The sequence below is a fragment of the Hippopotamus amphibius genome, chromosome 4, assembly GCF_030028045.1.
Source record: "Hippopotamus amphibius kiboko isolate mHipAmp2 chromosome 4, mHipAmp2.hap2, whole genome shotgun sequence".
NCBI lineage: Eukaryota > Metazoa > Chordata > Mammalia > Artiodactyla > Hippopotamidae > Hippopotamus > Hippopotamus amphibius.
Window position 1 is genome coordinate 15,974,852 of NC_080189.1, and position 14,996 is coordinate 15,989,847.

At 33.3% G+C, this 14,996-nt stretch overlaps 1 protein-coding gene across 3 annotated transcripts in view; it reads right to left on the reverse strand.

Annotated features, from left to right (window-relative positions):
* TRIM24 (tripartite motif containing 24) overlaps positions 1-14,996 on the reverse strand; it is a 101,379-nt gene that overhangs the window by 32,159 nt on the left and 54,224 nt on the right. For all 3 annotated transcript variants that reach the window (XM_057732130.1, XM_057732129.1, XM_057732128.1), the window contains exons 5-7: positions 12,287-12,403; positions 9,105-9,219; positions 6,318-6,464 (exon numbers count right to left, since the gene is read on the reverse strand). In XM_057732130.1, the coding sequence (XP_057588113.1) occupies positions 6,318-6,464; positions 9,105-9,219; positions 12,287-12,403 (379 nt within the window). The remainder of the gene's footprint in view (positions 1-6,317; positions 6,465-9,104; positions 9,220-12,286; positions 12,404-14,996) is intronic.

The window sequence follows — 14,996 nt, forward strand, 5'->3', positions numbered from 1 at the left end:
CTAGTTTTTTTTCTCAGCAGCGAGAGTGTTTGTGTTAAAATATAAATCATATTCTGTCATTCCTCTCCTTAAGTCCCTCCAAAGGTTTCCCATCTCACTTAGATTAGTAACCAAAGTCCTCATAATGAACTACAAGGCTTGTGCTATTTGGCTTTCCAGTACTTCTGACCTTACTCATCCCACTGTCTGCTCATTCACTGTGTCCAGCCTCTTAGGCCTACATGCTGTCCACATCACAAATAACTCTCACCTCAGTCTTTGTACCTGCTGTTTGTACTTGTGCTCTACCTGAATATTCTCCCCGAGTATCTGCATGGCTTGCTTCCCCACTTTCTTCAGGTGTTTGCTCAAATATCACCTTATTTATTTATTTATTTATTTTTAAAGATTTTTTTTGATGTTGACCATTTTTAAAGTCTTTATTGAATTTGTTACAATATTGCTTCGGTTTTATGTTTTGGTTTTTTGGCTGTGAGGCATGTGGAATCTTAGCTCCCTGACCAGGGATCAAACCTGCACCCCCTGCACTGGAAGGTGAAGTCTTAACCACTGGACCCCCAGGGAAGTCCCTCACCCTCTTTAGATAGAATTCCATATCTAAAATCACAATCTTACCCCAGTGTTCCCAGACTCTTCCCTTAATTTACTTTTTTCTAGAGCACTCAATACCATGCAATAGTCTATATATTTTACTTATTTTGAAATAGTTTATCTCTCTTCAATAAAATGCAACTTCTTGAGGGCAGAGATTTTTTTGTTTTCTGTTCCCTTAGTACTTAGAATGCTGCCTGATATATAACAGGTATTCAATAAATAATTGTTGAATAAATGTCTGCTTCATTCAATTGCTAAATTATCTCAAACAGCCATAATAAATTCTGTCTAAAAAACATGTATTTATTTTAGGACTAAGTAGAATACACGGCACAGTGTTTCACAAAGAGCACTCAACATGTTTTTTCCCCTAGATTTTTGTACCTTTAATTGTGTTCCATCTTCTAATAATTCTCAGTATGAAACATGCTCATAATATGCTAATCAAAAGAATTATGCAAAAAACTTTCCTTTGTAAAGTCCTCATGCTTTATCATTTTCTACAATTTAATAATTTAAGTAATTTTAAAACTGTAATAAAGCAAAAAGAACGCTTCACCTGGATTTCCCAACTGTTAATATATTAAGCCATTTGTTTCAGCGCCCACCCAGCTGCTCCTGTGCACATACACTATTATTACTAGTCTTTTTATGAACCTTTTGATAGCAAGCTGCAGACATAGGCTGTTTCCCCTAAACACTCCAGTGAGTATATCCTAAAACAAACATTCTCTAGCATAAGCAGCAAACTCCAAATTCAGAAAGCAAGTTTGTCGCAACACTACCATCCAATCCAGAGACCTCATTCAAATGTCAACTGTCTGAACAGTGTCTCTTTCCGGGATGCTACCAAGGAATATGGGTTGCATTTAGTTGCCATGTCTCTTCAGTCTTTCCCTTGTCATTCACGTCCTTGATGGCTTTAAAAATTTCAGGCCTTATATTCTGTAGGATGACTTGCAACCTGGGTTTGAGTATATTTCCTCCAGACTAGGTTAAGCTTTCTTGTCAGGAAAACCACACAAATGATAATGCACACTTCTCAGTGTGTCATATCGGGAAGCTCAGGATGTCAACCTGTCCAACCACTGCTGATACTAATCTTCATCACCTGGCAGTTCTGCTGCCCAGTTTCTCTACTGTAAATTCACCACTCTCCTCCTTTGTAACTGATTAGTATTTTGCAGACAGGTGCATCTTTTATGTTCACTATTCTTCCTATACTTATTTAATTTACATTCTGACATAAATGCTTCCCTTGTCATTTACTTATTTCTGTGTTCGTGGACTCATTTATTCCTACTTAATCCAATGTTATAATCCATTATTATGTTTATTTAGTTTGAGCCTCAAATTTGTGTGTGTGCCCAGGGGAGCCCCCTTAGGCTGGATCCTAGTCCTTTTGACATGGCCCCATCATTTCACTAGTTCAAGATATTCTGGGTATGACTTGTACTTTCCCTCACTTTGTTTGATATTTAGAAACCAACATCTGGAAGGACACTGGGCTCACTGCTACTGGGACTAGAACGCAAACATATATACACATACAGATACATACTTACACATAATTTATAACTATTTCTAGATCTCTTTGTGTATATGTATAAAACTCTGAGCTCATAGTTACACCTCCAAGTCCAATCCAACATACCTTAGGGATCTTTATAGCCTTATTAATGTTTTTTTCTTTCTAAATATTTTCTCTAATAGCAAAAAAAACTTGGCTGCCATTACCCTCAATATATTTCCTTACTTGCTCAGTCCATTTACTTATTTGCTTATAATGTAACCAAAATCCAAATGACACTCTGCTTACTACCACTGTGCTCCCCACTCACACCTTATACCTCTGGCTAGGGGTCTGGTGCCTGTATGTGGTCCCCAAACCCTCTTCACTACCCTGTGGCCTCACAGTCACCACGCTAATGCCTCCATGTCAGGAAGGGGAGCTGCTTGATCTTTTTTTATTAAAAAAATTTTTTTCCTCTCCTTTAGACACACTACAATAACTTAGCACTTTAAATATATTATGGTTTTAGTGTGGAAATTGAAGAATAAAGCTTTTGTGCCAAAAAAAAAAAATTAAGTCTGAAATGTAAGTACTTCCTTAGAAGGAAATCAGCTTTAATTAGAAGAACTATGAGGTAAATCGCTTGGACACACTTTCACTTTTTTTCCCCTTGGAGTACTCTGCTATAAATTCCTTCTTTTGCTGATGAAAAGCTAAAAATCACAGAATTTATAACTCAGATAGCTAGTATCTATCTGCTAATTAAGTTGTGGTATGGTCTAAAAGTAATATCAAATTTGGCCAAACTCTGCTCCTTATCTTAAGTAACATTTTTTTCTGCTGTATTTTAGTTTCAATGTAAAGATATAAAACCTCTCATCAAATTATATTACACATCTCAGATGTAAACCATTATACTTATCGAAACTCCTGATGCATGTTTGAGAATTCTGAGGAGTCATAAACCCTGGCTACTGTAAAAGATAAATAAAGGTTAATTAAATATACTTGTTCATTCCTTCAGATGTATCTGAACTTAAACTCAGGTTTCACACTGAAAACTTAGCTACTGTTCAAAAGTAAGACAAATTAAAAAAAAAAAATAAGAAAGATGTCAAAACAGCTTTTGAGATATCAATACTGTATGCTCTCTCCTTTCCACTGAAGTTAAAATAAAGAAATTTAGTATCTGAGTTTCCAATCCTGTAAAATATAACAAAGTTCTGTCTATACTTATTTATAGTTTCTGATAGGAGGTGTTATCTGGTACCTTATTTATTTACCATCAATCTTTCATTGCGTTCCTATATATCAAGCACTGCATAACAGAAAATTTCTACTCTTAAGAAGTAAAAAGTCTAATGAAATATATGCAAATGTAATAATAGATAAAAATCAGTAACAGTATGATGGATATATGCCTAAGGGCTTTGTAAACACAGAAGAGGATAATCCAACCCAGTCTTGGTCATGGAAGACTGAGCTGGATTATCAGTTTTCTAATCACTAGTATTATAGAAAATATCTACTGCTAACAAAAAGAATAACTGTGTTTTACTCTCCTAGTCTCTTCTGTCAATATTTCTTGACTTCCTTCTAAATAATATAAGGATAAACTCAATGTTTAACAGATGGCAGAAGAATCCTAAGGAAATACTGTAAAAATGTTCAAAAGTATACTTAAAACTGGACTTCTGAAAGGACTCTGCTATTCCAATGCGTCTGATCTTTTCCTGACTATAATTCCTATGGCAAAAAAATGAACTAAGAATTGCAAGCTAAACTAGAAATTTCAGCCAGCAAGGTGTTTCTTTTTAATTTTTAAGCATATAAAAGCCATCATTTAAAAAATAACTTGAGTGGGACTTCCCTGGTGGTCCAGTGGTTAAGAATCTGCCTTCCAGGGACTTGCTAGGTGGCGCAGTGGTTAAGAACCCGCCTGCCAATGCAGGGTACAGGGGTTCGAGCCCCGCTCTGGGAAGATTCCACATGCTGTGGACCAACTAAGCCCGTGAGCCACAACTATTGAGCCCATGTGCCACAACTACTGAAGCCCACGTGCCTAGAGCCTGTGTTCCACAACAAGAGAAGCCACTACAATGAGGAGCAAGCTCACCACAATGAAGAGTAGCCCGCTTGCATCAACTAGAGAAAGCCCGTGTGCAGCAATGAAGACCCAACACAGCCAATAAAATAAATAAATAAATTTTTTTAAAAAGGAAAAAAAAAAAAGAAAAAAAGAATCTGCTTTCCAATGCAGGGGATGCAGGTTTGATCCCTGGTCGGGGGACTAAGATCCCACATGCCACGGGCAACTAAGCCAGCATGCTCTAGAGCCTGCATGCCACAATGAAAAATCCTATGTGCCACAACTAAGACCCAATGTAGCCAAATATTAAAAAAAACCAAAAAAAACAAAACCCCCAAATCTGCGTAAACATGGCTATGTTTACGAAGCATAAAAGCATTGCATAATACAGTGACTTTTAAATTCCCAAGGTTAAAAATCCTTCTAAATGTTCAGAAGTAATCACAAGCTTTAGCTCTGAGTTCATTATAGGTAACTTACTTTACTACCTCTATCCGCTGCTAGTGATGCAGCAAGGCCCACTTGGGTGCCACTGGCTTTAAAAAATTAAAAAACACAATTTATTCAATCAGGAGGCTGATAATACTGGTTCTTTACGCTTCACTGTGTCTATTTCCTCCTGTGTATAATATAGAGAACAATCTCCCTCTTTTCTATTTCAAGAGATCATTGTGCAGATTAAGTAATCCCATCTATTTTTACTGTTTTCTTCACATTATAATCACAAACAAAATCATAGAATAAAATTAGAGAAACAAATTCTTAACCTGATAAGGAGATTGAATGACTATCTGATTGTGTGAATAATATGCTTTCTTACACACATACAAATAAAAATATTCATTATGGGTCTAGTTGAACAAAGACAATTCTCTCACTTTCTCCTTTTATCCCTGTTTTGTTTGACTTATAGGAAAATATAAGTAACAGAGAAGGTATGTACTGTATAGAAGTTGTTTTTCACTTAGACCAGTGAAGCAGTAAAAAGGAAGAAAAAGAAAAAAAGACTCAAGATTGAGAGACCACATCATTAATAATTATGAAAGAAAAAAAATCTTAAAAGTTGAATACAATTCATGATTAGGAATCATTTTAGAAACAGTTACAAATCAGTTTTCTAATAAGTCACTCAATATTTGAACCTAGTTTACAAAAGTTTATCTTGAAGAGCATTTCCTTATTTCAAAATGGTCACAGAAAATTTCTTCCACAAAAGAAAGAGTGAACAGAAAATAGATTTGGATGTCATAATTTGATTTCAAAGTATAAATCTCTATGGAATCTTTAATAAAATAAGAGTAAAGCAGGAATTTTAAGGATGCTTATATGGTTTGACTTCCACGGCTAAATGTCTTCTAGATCCTTGCTACTAAAGGCATGGTCTGTAGACCAGCAGCATTAGCATCACCTGGGAGCTTGTTAGAACTACAGAATCTGGCTCCACTCCACATCTACTGAACCAGAATCCTCAGGTGATTAGTATGCAGCGACCATATTTTCAGTAGCAAGGTTCTAGACTACTCTGAAAATAGTTGATCAAGTGAGAGCCACTTTTCTCTGGAAATGGGGTTGAAATATCCAGCACCATATATTGCTGACAGAGTAAACAATGTAGTGTTGACAAGAGGAACACAGCCTCTGGGCTCAAGTTGGAATTCTGAGTGGCCTTAGGCATGTTACTTAACTTTGTGCTTTGGTTTCATCACCCATACAATGGGGATGGATAGGTATACCTAATACCATAAACATGATGTAAATGTTTAAGTATTACATGGAAATGCTTAGAATTAGTGCCTGACACACTACAGGTGATCAGGAAATGTTTACTATTATCATTATTGCTAGTATTAAGTTCAACTGTCACTAAGACAGAGAAAACTTGGGAAAGAACAAAATAGGAGTGACAATGGTAGATTAAAATTGAAGATAAACCTAAATCATGGCAGTTTAAAATAAGATTTTTTAAAACCAAAACATTTTGATTGATAAAAATTAGAAAAAAGGTAAAAAACATTTAAGTACAGAGTAATGAACATTTCTAAATTTTAAGCATTCTAATAACTCCATTGTTTCTCTCTGTATTTTGATAGTATGCTAAATGCCATACTTAGTTTATCTTACCAGTCGCTTGCTATAAAGTAATGCTGTACTACTGCCACTGGAAACTGCCCATTTAGAAAAATGCATGACATGTTCCAACTGTTTAGAAAGTCCAGCCACTTCCTGTTGCTGTTGCATAAGTTTCATTCGATGATCTTTTGCAAGACTCTGGAAAAAAAAAAAGTTTCAAAATTAGTTCTGCATGTAACATATCTTAATGGTCATTTTCAGATTACCAAATTAGAATAACCATCACCTCTAAGAACACAAGTGATAGTAACTTATCCCTTGGTACAAAGGATCACTCTCACTGAAGTAAAAAACCATGTCCCAGTGCTGCAGCTGCCATTGATGCCACCCCTGTCTCTGCTGTCCACCCCTTCTCTCGAAGACCCTTGGACTGGTTTTACATTTTCTGGGATGTAGGTTTCTGTTCATGTATCTTTCAGTATCCAGAAAGGTATAAAACCGTGGATTACCTGTAATACGGTATATGCCTATTAAGTTCAATACTCACAAATAAAATAGGTGCAACTGTCCAGCAATCGAGTAAAGTTACCAGATCACGTGATTTACTCAAGCACATAATTTCACCTTTTAGGCATTCTTATCCTGATTGCAACCAATTTGTGCCAAGTCATGCCATGTGGTAGACAACATTTATGCTTCATATACAGTAAAAAAAGGAAGCATACAACTTTTGTCTATTGAAAATTACCATGGGAACCAATAGATATAGTGACTAATGGTACCAACGTCCTCTCAGAAAAGTTACAGAAAAGCAGACTATAGAATTTCTCTAAGGGAATTACACAAGCAAGAACATAGGTTAGTCAAAAGTGGAAGAAAAACCCATTGAACTTGGGCTTTTTTTTTAAAGGTCTCTACCCTCAGAATCTCTTTTACCTGGCAAGCAAAGGAGGAAAGGACAGGGCCTTCTATTGGCTCTAATGAAAAGTTTAAAAGTAAAATTGCTACACTCCAATATGGAATTATATTCTCAATAGAAAAAAGTGAACTGAGATCCTGGCCCTAGCTGGTTTCAAATTTGGGAAATACACATATGCTAAACTGAATTAAATCATTGCAGTGACTATCAAAGACTTTGTCATGTCTAACTTTAAGTTCAGAGATTATTAGTCTATTTCTGACCTCTGTAAAAACTAAGCGCTTCTTTGGAGACATTCTAGAAAGAACAGAAATTCTGTTGACTTTTAGGGATGTTGCAAATTAAGAATCAGAAGCCCAAGTTTCTTGGTTTTCTACAGCAACAACTATCTGGGTTGATTTCTCTTGAGTCTTAAAAATAATGACTACATTTGTTCATCTTTTTCTTTTTTTTTTAAAGTGTACAATTTAATGACTTGTATATGAACAGAGTTGTGTGACTTTTGTACAATTGCATAACATTTGTTACCCCCACAAATAAACCCTGAACATTTGTTCATCTTAAAGGAGGATTCTGTGAATCAGGAGAAAAGGTATGAAGACTGAAAGGTATATTTAAAAGGTGCTGTAAAAATTATAAGTCAATAAAGCTGATTAAAATATACTGATGACCAGGTTCATTCCTAGAGATCTGGGGATGTGGTCATCTTTTGTTCTTTATCTTGATTTTTTTTTTTTAAAAAAAAAAGGCTCCTCAAGTGATTCTGATTTACAGTGAAGTTTGGAAACAGCTACAGCAATGTATACACTATTCATATCTGAGAAAGCAAATCTTTGTGACATTTGATTTTAAGCACAGCTTTGAAATCTTTTAAAGATAGTTTGTGTCTATCTTCAACAACAACAACAACAAAAACCCCCAGAGAACCTTGAAAATAGTTACTGTAAATGGGGTCTGATTCCTCCTGGCCAGAATATTTTTCACTAAGTATGTTTTCAAAAGGAGACAGGGTTATTTTGGTCTTTGTTTCCTGTATGGTTGATAAACCATGGGAATGACCATGCTTTCCCAGGAGGAACTGAACTTTCTGACAAAGACCTTATTTTATAGTTGACCTTTGTCAACTATAAAATAAAGAGGTTGAACTATATTATTTCTAGGAACCTTTTTTTTTTTAAATCTTCGAACATCAGGATTCTTTGTCTCTTCTTATTCTTAATTTGCTTGTCTACTGTTAAATTCTTTCTGCACCAAAATATTAAAATACCAAAATATCATGCAATTAACATTGTGTTAAGATACCATGTAGAAGTTGTAACTTCACATTATATGAGTCAAACGCTGAGTCTGGATCTTGACCTTCATGAGTATAAGAAAGCTATTAAGATAGTAATATTTTTCTTACCTGCAGTGAAAAACAACTATCCTAAGTGCCTTGAGCATCTCTCCCTGAGTACTGCTTTCACAATCAAGACTGCTGAGGGCAGGAAGCACATCCTTTTACCTATTTCTTATAAGCTTTAAATGTATATACTTGAGAACTAAATATAACAGTGTAACTTTCTGAAAAACTTTACTTAATTGCACTTCTTTGGTGACCCAAAGTTGTCAAATCAATGAATCTCTAAAATGATTAATCTCTTCAACATTTACTAAGCTCCCCTTTCAAGCAAGACATTATGCTTTGTGCTATGAAGTAAACAGTAAGGATTAAGATATCCCTAGTATATTATAAAGCCATAAATTGTCAGCTACAAGGTAGAGTGTGGCAAACAAAAACTTGCAAATAGAGAAGAAATATTACTGAATCATAAATGGAAACAATTATATGAAAAAGTCTGTGATTTCAAATTCACAAATACATGAGAAAATACTATGTTAAATCACTACAATATACTGTCCCATTAACAGTAACCTACCTCAAGCTGATGCAGTAGAGCTTTTCCTTTTTTATTTATTTCTACCATCAGTGTAAATATGGCAACTTTAATATCCTGTTCCACCTGCTTCTGATTTTGATTTACTTCAATTATCCTGAAAATTAAACAAAAGGGGGAAAATCTAAAATCTAAGGCAGAAGATGTTTTAGAATATGTAATATTGATTTTTTAATGTCTAAATTAGAACAAAAAGTTTTCAGCTCTTAAAAGCTCAGCTATTTCTCAGGATCCTTCAGTTTAAATTGATTTTCTTGAAGATAAGACAGCAGAAATATAATTCTTCCAAAGACAGTCACTTAATTCAATCTTAAAGTGTATGATAATGAAATGCAAGAGAATGAACACATTTCAAGAAAATATTATTTGGAAAGATTATGACAACACCTGGAAAAACTCTCAACCTAAAAGAATGGACAAAAAAAATGATTTATAAACAAGATAAGGAAAATCAAGACTCTGAATCAGTTCTATTGTATTCACTGCAACTAAGAAGCAGAACAGTCTAAAATTGTCACTATTATCTTAGTCATCTGAACTGCTACAGTATTCATTATATCTGAATAAAAGCCAAAGATAATAATAGTAGTTTGCTATTTTTAATAACACATTTGTTTTGAAATAAGCAGCCAAATAACTACTTTATGTTTTTATCAACCACTGTATACATTTTTTCCTTTGATTAGAGAAAATGGGAATGCTGTTTTCATGGAGATCAAGATGGATAGGAAAAAAAAAATACACAGCATCACACCAGAATATCTCATAGAAGCAGAAAAGAATAATGAGGCATCCACCATCAAACACCATGAGATAAATAAGAGGCTTCATTTCTTCTGTCTGCTTCTCCCATAGTTATCTTCCACAATTTAAGATCAAAACAGCAGGAATTTTATTCTCTGTTGCAAATTTTTTTTAAAGTACAGTTGATTTACAATGTTGTATTACTTTCAGGTGTACAGCAAAGTGATTCAGAGATATATATATCTTTTTCAGATTATTTTCCCTTATAGGTTATTACAACATATTGAGTTCACTGTACTATACAGTAGGTCCGTGTTCGTTACCTATTTATATATATCAACAACAGTGTGTATATGTTAATCCAAAACTCTTAATTTATCATCGCCTAATGTTGAAAATTCTTCAAGATATTTGATGTCAATACTGGCTAGAGGATCAAGGAAACCAGACAGATCTGGCAAGCAAACAACCTCAAAAAACAGAACTAATTTAAATCCTCATGATGGTAAAACAGGATGAAAAAGGGACAAGTAACGCCATATTTGCACATGCACAAAAATGAATTAATAGCAAAGTCAGTTCAGTAAATTTAATCCTTCCATAATCAGGTAGGCTATAAAGATATGAACAATTAGCATCTAATTCAAAGATTTTTAAATTCTTACCACAATTCAAAAACTAAAATCCTTCCACACCATAATATATTATTTTGTAAAAAAAAAAAGTATAAACTACTTTAAAAAAAAAGGTAAAAAAACAAATTTTAAGACTTACTATAAAAAGCTGTAGTCATGAAGAAAGTGGGGGTATTAGCAAAAAGAAAAGCACAATGGAACAGAATAGAGTCCAAAATAATCTCACACATATATGGTCAATTGATTTTCTAGAAAGGTGCCAAGGCAATTTAAGAGCAACAGCATAGTCTTTTTGACAAATGGAACAAGTGTCAGAAAATGGATATCCATGTGTTTAAAAAAAAAAAAAAAGGGTAAACTTTGGCCCATAGCTCATACCATATATATAGTGAAAGAATAAGAAAAGTCTAAAGGGTGGATGGCTTACATAAAATTAGTTATTTTACAACTGCTGTTTGCCACTAGATAGTAGAAATTATCTATCCTCATCATTTCATAAATATTCATTATATATTTTCAATTACTCAGATACAAAATTTTAAACCCACCAATTATATCAATTTGGCAAAATATAGTACTGTGATTAGAATATGGCAAAGGAAATAGTATTTGGTCAGCTAGAGTTCTTATGTGACAGAGAAAGGTAAAATGAAATGAGAGCTGATAACAAAAGAATAACAGAAACTAAGACACCACAGAACTTTTATTACCACAACGTATAATAATAGATAGATTTAGTAATAACACCAGGGCATAAAGAAGGTTAAATTATGTTTAATATCTGCTTTAAGGAAATCAGGTAAACCAAGGAATTCTTTGGAAAAAAGTACCAAATGCCCCACCCTAGCCATGCTGCAAAATGAAAAGAGTAAGAGATTATGACGACTGATCTTAAGGAAAATGAACTGCAAAAGGCTGATATACTTTTCCCTATGAACGACATTCAAAGTCCCTGCGAGGCCTCTCTTATTCAGGTTCTTTCTAATACGCATTTCTTGATCTACTTGAGCAGCAACACATTACTTTTATGTGCAAAACAACAAAAGAAAGGGAATGGGACACGAGTGTTGTAAAATGTCAGTAAGTGCCTCAAATGGGATACAAAGGGGGTAACAAACTCCCTCTTCCCCACAGGTCAGTGGTTTGCTCCCCTAATCGCTGAATTTTTAAGACATGAGCCTTTAGACAGTTGATGATTTACTCCCTTGGAGGACAAATAGTGTAACAGGTGATATGTAGAAACTGTTTAAGTATTGTATCCGACAAGGAATAAAAGATGTGTGAAAAAGTTTAACAAGCCCTGTCTCCTGGTGTTCTGTGATCTCCACCTCACTGCAATTAAAAGCTGACAGCCCAGGGGAGGCATCTCAAAGTTAAGCAATCCTTAAAATAGCAATTATTTATCTAATTATATGTTAAAATATTTTACAGTACTAGCAAAAATAGTTGATTTTGTTTTTAAATCCTGGCATTTCTTGGGAAATTGGAAAACACCAAATAATTAAAAACTATTAATACTTACTTGATAAATAAATGTAGCTAATTACCATAATAGTTTTGAATTTCATGGCTGAAAAGAATACTTTCCAAACTTTCCAGAAATCCAAAGTTTCCGGAGACATCTTATCAACTATGTGTTATAAGACCCATCTAACAGCTTACTTGGATGTACTTCACCATGAGTTAAGTAAAATGTCTGTTCTTAAAGTTAATATACTCAACACATTATATAAAGATGATTTAAATAATACCATAAATATAAATATACCATAAATACAAATTTACCTGTTTTGGATCTGATTTCCTGTGAATTTTATGTATTTTGTTTTTTCCATCAGTTTAGTGATTAGTGTGTCTATGATCACTTTCTGATTCTGAAAAGCTTCTTCTATAAATTGATATCTGAAAAAAAAAATAAGCAAATTATTTCACCCAAATATGTCTGTCTAAAATGAGGAAATGCCCCAAAGCAAACAAATAACTAATAAAAAACTATTTAAGATAATGAGTATAAAGGATATAAAGAGTAATCTTTCTAAAATACCAAATATATCCGTGGAAGACAGGTTTTCCCCTTCTCTCAAAATTATCCCTTAAGAAGGAGAGAGTCTTTACAGATATTACTCATGGACACTCTTTAAAAATTTTTGAAAATCTGAGAAAAACACATTCAATCATTCATAGTTTTACAACAGTCTCCCATGGCGGACCTGGCAAAAAGTAATCATAGATATTTAAGTAGATTTATTAACTTTTCCAATTTCATAATTATGAAAGTTTGATGCTTTTGTAAATAAATATTTTGTAGATCACTTTTAAACAATAGGTAGTTGTGGTACAGGTCACAAATAAATATTGCATGCTTTTAATAAATGGGGTAAGTGGGGGGATGGGGGTAAAACTCCTGATGTTACGCCTTGTTCATGATAAAGCTTCAGGCAACAATATCATAAAATACCTAAATTTTAGAAAACTTGACCTGGAAGTGAAGTTGATAATCTCTGACAAACTATGTAAGACGACTCCAACTAAGTAGGTTTGCCAGAGTTACAAAAAAGGGTGGGGGGAAACACACAGTTAGTAATAATGCTATTGGATTTTCTTCATATACATCATTTGTAAATAACAACATTTAAAATTCCTTCTTAGGTAACAAGTTTTTTTTACCTTAGTAAGCTTTGTTTTGTTATACACTCTTTGGGACCCTAATACATTGTAATATTAAATGAAATGGTTAAACTGGTCATCTTTATTTAGGTTTATCCTAAACCCAAAAGTTTCAATATTCCATTATGATGTTTTCTAGCTCTTTCCACAGATAATCTTTTTATCAGGTTTGAGAAATTTTCTTTTATTCCTAGTTTGCTAAAATTGTATACCATGGATATATATTTTTTTACTGAATGTTTCTTCTGTGTTTATTGAGATGGTCATATAATTTTTTCTTTATTCTTTTAACAGGACCAACTACATGAATTATTTTCAAATGTTAAATAAACTTTGTATTGCTATAAGGCCAACTTGGTTGTGATTATATTGTCCAAAAATCACAATGCTACTGGATTTGATTTCCTTATGTATTCTTTTAAAAATTTTAAGTTCATTTCATGGGTAAAACTGGTTTGTAATTTTCTATATTTATTCTTCATAAAACAAGCTGGAGAGAATTCATTCTTTTACCATTCTATGGATAAGATTGTATAGGAAAGGCATTATTTTTACCTCACCTATTTTGCAGATTCATCAGTGAAATCATTTGGGTCTGTAATTTTCTTTATGGAATTTTGGTGTTAGTTTTGGTAGGTATATTTTCTAAGAATTATCCCATTTCACATAAAAATCTTCAAATCTATTGACAAAAAACCTTTTTCTATTTTTAAATGCCTGCAGAAAATGTGGTGATGGTCCCTTTTCACTCTTGGCATTGGTTTTTTGAGTCTGTTTTTTTAATCATTCACAAAGAGTTCTCTTAATTTTATTAATCTTTTGAAATATCCAATTTTTAGCTGTATTTCATTAATTTCTGCATTGTATTTATCGTATCCTTTTTGCTACTTACTTTGGGTTTAATTTGCTGGTTTTTCTAACTTGAGATAAATGTGTAACACACTTATTTTTATCCTTAATATCTAATATATGCATTTAATGGTATATATTTTCCTCTAATCATGGCTTTAGCAGTATATGTCAAGGATAGTATTTTCAGTATTATTCAGATAAAAATATTTTCTAATATCTATTGGAATTTCTTCTTTGATGCTTATATTTATTTTTAACTGCTTAGTTTTGAAATAATTTCAAAGTTAGATTTGCAATAGCACAGAGATTTCACATATACGTTTACAAAGATTTTCAAATATTGCCTCAGCAAAGCCCTTTAACTCCTTAATAATTAGAATGCATTTCCTAAAAGCAAGGATATTCTATTGCGTAACCATAGTGTAATTATTAAATACAGGAAAACTGAAATTGAGATAATACTTTCATCTTATCTACAGACCATACTCCAATTGTGTGATTGTCTCTGTAATGCCCTCTATATCATTTTCCCTCTCTAGTCTAGGATACAGTCCAGGATCATGCATCATTGTGTTTAGTTTTCATGTAAATTACATTTCTTCATTTTCAAACATATGGAGATTTTTCTCATCTACTATTGTTCTGTAGATTGACTGTATTGAGTTTACACAATAATTTATATGGTTTCAACCCACTGAAATGTAAAACTGCCTTGGCATATGCTTAATTAATTTTTTCCCTTTTATGTTTAGAAATAATGTGTATTACTGGGTGCAGTGTTCCTTAATGTTCATAAGGTCGTTTGCTAACTGTGTAATTTGACTCTTACTGAACTATCCTTCCTTTTAGTCTGCTTGTTTTGTCAATTACTGAGAGAAATATGTTAACATTTCCCACTCTGTGGATTTGTCTCTATGTTCCAGGTTCTGTCATTTTTCTTTATATGTTGTAAGACTATGAGGAATATAAATTTAGA